The following is an 8,342-nucleotide window of genomic DNA, read 5'->3' as shown; positions in this document are numbered from 1 at the left end:
TCTGTCAAACTGGGAGACGTTTCTTGTTGCAAAGGTAGCTTGGTGACCATGGTCTATCATGGAATGTATAAGACCAACGAGAAGGCTGCTTGAATTGTGGTGCCATGTCGAGACGCGAGGCGCTGCTCAGGCTGAAGCGGAGCCCGGGGGCCCCAGGCAAAGTTTACTAGAAACCGGCCCACTAGTGTCGTCACTAACACCCACTGGCCCTGTGGCGGGCAAAGGTCACAACTCAGACAGCTGTTCTGGTTATTTGCAGCTGGAGACGGTATCATCCGCAACAGATGAGAAAAAACAGATTTACCTCATCAACACTTGTCTGTGCATCCTGGCATGCAGCCAGGCAAAGCAGAAGCCTCAACAGCTCGGGAATGAAAACGTTCTCTACCTTTCTTGGGGAGGGTGGAAGTAAAAGATGTAAGATGGAGCAAAATCGAATTGCCCCAAGTTTTGTCCTGTGGCAGGAAAAATGATCTAATTAATTATGTGAAGCAGCAATTATACAGACAAAACCAACTTTTCCAGTTTACAAACAAAAACTAAGTCTATGTCAGAGAGCTTAAGCCACACAAAGTGAACCACACAAGGTTCAAAATTGCTTCATAAGCATGTAATTCACAACCAAAATGTGTGTCCTAGATTGATGTGTTCTTCCCAGGAACAACACAGTCCTTACTACTTGACTTTTTCCCCCCTGATTTTATGCATTCAGTTTAAGTGGCAAAGAAAATTCCCTATACCAGAGAGCATGACGGAGTTCCCGGTGACCCAGTGGTGTGGACTCCATGCTTTCACTGCTGAAGACTCATGTTCAATCCCTGGTAGGGAAGCTGCGATCCCACAAGCTACACAGTGAGGCAAAAAAAAAAACACACCACACAACAGACAGCATGAGCCTTTTCCTCCTAAAATTCAGTGCTGGTTCTGAACAATTTCCTGCCATTGCTTCTAAGTCACGTGCCTCCACCACAAAGACACACCTTACTCTTCTCCTTGCTGGGCCATGAGCTCCACTGTCCAACCCCGGTCTCTCACAGTCCAATTTCTAGGTCTCTCACAGAGAAACGGACTGGTCCCTGTGCAGGCGTTTTTGGAAATCTGGACAGAGGCCTTTGCAAAGAGATTTCATTCAGCTGCCTTTCCAAACCTTGTTTGAAAAAAAATACCACGTTCACAGTCTGTGTGTGAGGGACACAAGGCTTTCAGTGAAGACCCCCAAGGGCAATGATATTCATCCAGAGAGACCAAGATTCAGGTCTTGGTCCAAATGAACGTTCTCCACGGCAAAGTCCCCAGGTGTGCTTTGAAAGTTTTCTTGAAAGCTGATAGGCTTACAAATGCACCAACAGAGTGGAGAACTGGTTCTGTCGCGACACTAAAGTTGGTAAATCAGCCCTCACCCAGTGGAGGCTGAAGCAGAAATTTTTGTTGTCCACTGGAGAGCAGAAATTTTTCTATAAAAGAACATCTGTTTAATCACAATTTCTCCCTTTCTATTCATCCTAGATATTAACACTCAAAATGTGGCTAAATGCATTCTACTTCACAGAACAGAAAGTGTTCCAGATACACAAACACTGGCTCAAAATCCTTCTGACTCCAGTCCTAGAGCAAGAATTTATTTTTCTTCAAATGTCAATTCTTCACAGTTTCAATGCTGCAGCAGCAAATTATTCCTTAGATAAAGGCAATTGTGGTCCATATTTTAAAACATCTTAAGAGAACTAGAGATAAATTAGCAAACTTCCAGTGCCACGTGCAGTTTGGGTAGGGCGGTTTGGCCTGAAATTCCAAAGACTGGCCCTGGGAACTTGGGGGCAAAGGTCGTCTGTGGGAAAGACAGACGCTGCACAGCCCTCCCCCCACCTCTTGAGGCTTTCCTCCTGATGGGGGGGTGGGGCTCCACAGCACTCACATTCCCTTTATTGGTCCCGGTCACCCTGGGGGGTGTGGTGGAAAAAACCAACCCAGCTGGGTCCGTCACAGAGGCGCTGTCAGGAGCTCTCAGAGCAAATCAGGCAGGATCAGGCCGGGAGGTTTCGGCTCCACACAGTTGATCCAGAAGTTGGCACAGCTGGCGTGATACTGGTGTCCCCCGTACGCCAGCTTGAAGCTGTCGGTTTCCGAGTTGAACGCCTGCCAGGAAGAAACAGACACGGAGGGGGAGTGGTGAGGCTCCCTCCACGCCCGGGTGCTGACCGGCAGCCGGCAGGGACCCAGCTCCAGGACACAGAGGCTGAGGCCAGACTGGCACACACACGAAAGCTGAGCAGGTGGCTACAGGAATTCAAGCGAGAAAAGTTTTGTGCTGCTAATTAAAGGCATAAAAAAAAAAATCTTTACTGTTAAACCCAGTTTCAGCAAAAGGAGGCCAAATCTTTCCTAGAAAAGGCACACAGAGGCTGTGGGGGGTTGGCAGGGGTCATGAAACGGGAACGAAAATAGCCAAGCGCCGATCATTTTGATCTCTTTGTGAAGAAGGAAGCCCTTCCCTGAGGCTGGCATTTGACTGTTACATGCCATCCCTGAGGTCTTGGAGGCTCATATAGCCCTATCATAGAGAAAACTCAGATTAAAATGGGTCTAATGTCACTGGGAGCTGAGAGCAGAACTGACATCATTAGAATGTCCAAATAGGTACAGGTCTTGTAAAAAAGATACCAAACACCGAAGAATGCTTTCCAAATGAATAATGCTTGCAGGTAAATTACAGCCAGGCAGGCCTAACCTCAACCACTTCCTGGGGTGTTTTCTTTTTTTTTTTTTCCCCATTTATTTTTATTAGTTGGAGGCTAATTACTTTACACCTGGGGTGTTTTCTAAACGTCTACAAATAAACAAAACTCTAACCTCCCTGGCTCCCCAAATTTGTTTCCGTCTGCTAACAGCCAAGTGCTGAAGCTCTCTAACCTCCTCCTGCGTCACGATGACCTGGTCTTCCAGAAGCTGCCCTTTCTGTTACCCTGTTCTTCCCAGAGGAAAATAACCCCCACACCAGAAGCCGATACTGAGCCACAAAGCATGCACACAAGACGGAAGTGACCCGTGTGGACACGTTAGTTGACTGAATCAGACACTGTGGGAATGGAAAGGACTCAGCAAAGCATCCGTGATTGGAACAGCTCAGGATGACAGTGGAATCATTGAATTTGCCCTCCACATTCAAAATTAAGATGGGAGACACTAAGGTAACGAGTAAGTGGTTCATACTTTTTTAGGACGCTCTTCTGCAGGCTTCTCTTCTTTCTGAAATAATGTTGAAACCATAAGGTCAACAACATTCCCAGCACAGGGCCTCTGGCCTGCAGACAAGTCCTTACAGGTCGACCCTTTCCCCCGTGCCACCTTGCATGCACACGGGGCTGCAGGCAGAAGGCAAACGAGCCCGCTCCACAGAGAGGCAAGACCTGATCCACTCCTGCAACAGCTCCCCGCACCGCCCCTGGGAGGAAGTCTCTGCTTCTGTGGTCCCACTTCGGGACCTGATCAGCTCCCCGCCTCTGGTCACAGACCACGTGGAGAACTGGGCCAGGTGGGGTTGTGCCCCGGGTCCTGTCGGGGACGTGCTCTGCCTTGGAAGTGGTGTGGGGGGAGGTGGTGACTTACCCGGCTCCTGGAGTCCACGTTCAAGAGGCACACCCCGCAAGCCAGCTCCTGAGCGTTTTTAATCCCAGGCCGGAGCATACAAGAGGAAAAATCCAGTGAATTTTCATCAGGCTGCGAGGACAAGACAAACGGGTAAGGAGACAGCAGTTTCCCACGCTGCTCTGCTCGGCTCTCTGACCCCGCCTCCCAGCAGGTCCAGCAGCAAGTTCAGTGAGCGCTCTACCTCCGCCAGCACGATCATTCCATTTCCCTGGGGATGTCAGGATGCGTGAAAAACAGTCCCTACCCTCAGAGCTCAGTTCAGGGTTGGGGCGAGGTGGGTATTGGGCAACACTGTGTGATGAGAGCCAGACTAGGGGTAAGAACTGAGGGCCAGAGCAGAGCGTGGAGGGGCTGGGGCACTGACCCAACTCAAGGGGAAAGGAGTGGGGTGGCAGAGAACACGTCCGAGAACTTAGAGTCATCGGGGCTGAGTCCTGAGGGGGGTCTGCTGGGGGAGGGGTGGGGCAGGATGGGGGGCGGTATTTATGTAGAATAAGCAGCATGGGCCTCTAAGGCCTCTAAGCAGAGAGGGTAGGAGGAGAAACCTAGGGGTGGGAGCCGAGCTTGTGGACAGAGGGAGGAGAGGAAGCTGAAGCACGAAGGCCTTGAAAGGAATATGAGGGGCTGAGACTTCATCCTTGAAAGCCTTAAGGGTTGTCACTGGATGCTGACAGGATGCGGTCTGCGCTCGGGACAGACCCCTCTGGCTGCAGTGCAGGCGATGAGCTGGGGGACTGGGTCTCATTCCGAGGCTGCTGTAGTGAGCCAGGAGACAGGTCCTGAAGGTCAGAACGGGGAGACAGGTCCTGAAGGTCAGAACGGAGGGAGCAGCAGTGGAGAGAAATGGACACACGGGGAGCTGTTAAGGCCACAGAATCAACAGGCCTGGAGGACTGGGCATCTGATAGGATCCACCCTAACGAGGCGTGTGAGAGGAGAACGAGTTCGGGGGTGGAGATGGGGGAGAAGAGTCCAGGTTGGTACAAGCCAAGCCAAAGCTGCCTGCGGGACAGCGGAGCTCTGACGCTACATGAGCAGGCAGATGGATGTACAGGTCTAGCGCTCCAGAAAGAGGGAACTGGACATTACTGGCTAGAGAGAGTAAATATTGCCCTGGCCAAAAAAGTTCATTAAGAGTTTTTCCATAAAATGTTATAGGAAAACCCGAACGACCTCGTATGCCAACCCAAGATAATAACAGCTAATAAGTCAAGCCCCTACCTATCCTAAGTAGGAAGCTAGGCTCTTTATATGCGTTATTTTTATTCCTTACCAAAAAAAAGTATGAAATATGGAATGTGTAGACTAAAGATTAAAGCTGTTAATATCTTAGAAGTTATAATACATATCTATCATATGAAGCTTTTAATTCCTATTTATTTAAGAGAAATGCAAACACGTTAACAAAAATCTTGTATGACAAATGTTCATAGCAGCTCTATTCATATTAGCCCAAACTGGAAACAGCTTGTATTGATAAACAAGAAAATGGATTTTAAAAGAACACAGCATATTAATACAATGAAATACAATGATAAAAGGGGATCAAACTGATACACACAACACAGATGAATTTTTACAACACGCAATGTAAAAGAAGCTGAACATATACAGTAAGAACATATACAGTGCATAATTTCATTTATATTAGGTTCCAGAACAGGCAAATCTAGGATAATGGAAAGTTATAGAAAATAGATGATTGTTTTGGGACTCAGATCAGAGGACTGGGAAGGGGCAAAGGGAACTTCAGCGGGTGACAAAGCACTCCATGTATCGATCGGGTGTGGGCTACATGGTCATGTGCATTTGTCAAACCTGACCCAACCATACATTTAAGATAGGAGCATTTCATTGTGTCTAAGTTATTCTGCAATTATGAAATACACTGAATAATAAAACAAGACAAAAACAACCAAAAAGACAAAGCAGAAAAATGAAACAAAAAGCCAGAATGGGAGAAAATATTTGCAAACAATGTGACTGACAGGGGCTTAATATCCAAAATATATCAACAGCTCACACAACTCAACAACAAATCAACCAAATCAAAAAATGGGCAGAGGACCTAAATAGACACTTCTTTAAACAAGATATACAGATGGCCAGCAGGCACATGAAAAGATGCTCAACATCACTAGTTATTAGATAAATGCAAATCAAAACCACAGTGAAGTCCCACCTCCCACCAGTCAGAATGCCCATTATTAAAAAGTCTACAAATAACAAACACTGGAGACACTGTGAAGAGAAGTGAAGCTTCCTGCGCCATTGGCAGGAATGTAAACTGGTGTGGCCACTATGGAGAACAGTGTGGGTGTTCCTCAAAAAGCTGAAAAGAGAGCTGCCATATGACCCAGCAATCCCACTCCTGGCCTTACACCCAGACAAAACTATAACTGGAAGATACATGCACCCCTACGTTCATAGCAGCGCTATGTGGAATAGCCAAGACATGGAAACCCCCACTGACAGATGAATGGGTAAAGAAGATGTGGCACATATATACAAGGCAATAAAAAAGAACACTAAAAAAACAAAATAATGCCCACTGTAGCAACATGGATGGACCTAGAGACTATTGTACTCAGTGAAATCATAAAGGAAAGAGACAAATACCATATGATATCACTTACATGTGGAATCTAAAATATGACACAGATGAGCCTCTCTATGAAACAGAAACACAGACAGAATAGTCTGGCGGTTGCCAGGAGAGGGGGGACTGAGGAAGTGACAGAGTGGGAGGCTGAGGTTAGCAGACGTAAGTTTTTATACCTAGAACGGATAAACAGGGTCTTTCTGTACAGCCCAGAGAACTATATTCAATATCCTATGAGAAACCATAATGGAAAAGAATATTAAACAAGAATGTATATATATATATAAGTGAGCCACTCTGCTGTACAGCAGAAATCAATATATTATAAATCAATTATATTTCAATATAAAAATCTAATCAAGAAAACAAGATTTTGGATTGTTAATGGGTGAAAGTTAGGTATACCTGAACTAATTTATATTTCTTATATATGCCCTAGAGCAGAAACTTGGCACTACTGACATTTTAAGCTGGTTAAATCTTTGCTGCGGGGCCTGTCCTCTGCAGGCAGGATGTTTAGCAGAATCCCTGGCTAATTTGGGGACAAAACTGCCTCCTTCCCTGCTCAATTAAGAACTGTCTTTCCAAAGAGGAAGAGGTATGCATGCACGTAAATATATACATACACACAAACCCACACACGTATGTAAGCTTATTATAAACTCTACTGATATGAAGAATGTGTAGCACACATTTTACAAATAATAAAATATACCATCCTTTTATTGCAAATTTCATATAGTATCTTTTTTTTTTTTTAACTGCACCACACAGCACGTGGGCTCTTAGTTGCCCTGACAGTGAAAGAGTAGAGTCTTAACCACTGGACTGCCAGGGAAGTTCTTCCCCCACCCGCCCGCCCCCTTACTATCTTATTCTCACAAAATGCGTTCTTGGGTTTTTGCCCAACTCTTAGAGCAACAGTCAATCTCTGCCTGCTCTCCTGGAAGAGTGTTACCTCTGATGTAAATGGTCATGTCTGATGTGAAGGACAGGAGCTAGAGTGTCACCACTCAGACACACTTTGGAACTTCACGTGTCTGTCAAATACGTGAGTGACTTCTTTGCTGAATCAGATAATAGTTTTTGAATGCTGCAGAATCTTTACCCAACTTTTGGTTCTACTCACAACATAAGGGCTACACAAAGAGCATACTTGTAAAGTTTAACCTACATTAATATTTTCTCTGTTATCACTTTAAATCTAGAAAATCAACATGTCAAGCCCTGGTTTGAAGCATCTGTGGATTTCCATGGTATAAGTACTCCTCCACAGCTGATTCTGAGCTACCAGTGCAGTGTCACTGAACACAGGGGTGGGAAGAGACGTGTGCAGCACCATCATATAGTATTTCCACGTAAGAAAACGGTGGGCTAGGGTGACCAACTTCCTGGTCTGTGCAAGACTCTCCCCATTGTATGGACTTCCTGGTGGTCCAGTGGATAAGAATCCACCTGCAACGCGGGGGACATGGATTCAATTCCTGGTCTGGGAAGATCCCACAGGCCAAAAGGCAATGAGGCCCATGTGCCACAACTACTGAGGCCTGCACCCCGCGGAGCCCGTGCTCCGCGACAAGAGACGCCACCCAGACAAGAGAGAGTAGCCCCCACTCGCTGCAACGAAGACCCAGCACAGCCAAAAATAAATAAATGACTTCTAAAAAATGACTGTTCCCATCTTAGCTCTGAGGAAATCCCTTGGTCCTGAGCAAACCAGGACAGTTGATTGTCCTTGGACAGACAGGAATAATCTCAAATGCTAAGGAACATGCTTTGTCACATGGGAAAGGAAGTGAGGATGAAGCGAGGCAATAGGAACAAAGTAAAAGGGTCATCTGTCCTGTCTTGAGAACCAGAAACAAATCAAGAGTGAGAAAGGTCTTAAGTCACCAAGCTGGGCTCAGAAACACGTCTGAGTTTAGACTGCCCAGGCTCTGCAGCTGGATGCTTGATAACAGTCCGGAGTGATCATGCAAGGGGTGGCTTCAGTGAAAGAGAGACAAGGGCTTAGTCCAGGTAGTGATGGATCTGGAGCCTGGCGAGTTGGCTTTGGTTTTTCTTCAAGAATACTGAGATGACCAGGATAACG

General features: G+C 46.3%; 1 protein-coding gene across 15 annotated transcripts in view; it reads right to left on the bottom strand.

Moving 5' to 3' along the window:
• Positions 1-1,598: 1,598 nt before the first annotated feature.
• The window catches only part of SYNRG (synergin gamma), an 87,110-nt gene continuing 80,366 nt past the window's right edge, over positions 1,599-8,342 (bottom strand). For 12 of the 15 annotated variants that reach the window (XM_043481581.1, XM_043481589.1, XM_043481519.1 and 9 more), the window contains 3 exons: positions 3,607-3,717; positions 3,211-3,246; positions 1,599-2,136 (listed from right to left, as the gene is read on the bottom strand). In XM_043481581.1, the coding sequence (XP_043337516.1) occupies positions 2,005-2,136; positions 3,211-3,246; positions 3,607-3,717 (279 nt within the window). In that variant the 3' untranslated portion in view covers positions 1,599-2,004. The remainder of the gene's footprint in view (positions 2,137-3,210; positions 3,247-3,606; positions 3,718-8,342) is intronic. The other 3 variants (XM_043481535.1, XM_043481622.1, XM_043481628.1) reach the window with 1 other exon arrangement.

This window comes from Cervus canadensis, chromosome 1 (assembly GCF_019320065.1).
Source record: "Cervus canadensis isolate Bull #8, Minnesota chromosome 1, ASM1932006v1, whole genome shotgun sequence".
In the NCBI taxonomy this organism is placed as follows: domain Eukaryota; kingdom Metazoa; phylum Chordata; class Mammalia; order Artiodactyla; family Cervidae; genus Cervus; species Cervus canadensis.
This window is presented reverse-complemented; position numbering and strand designations above follow the sequence as displayed.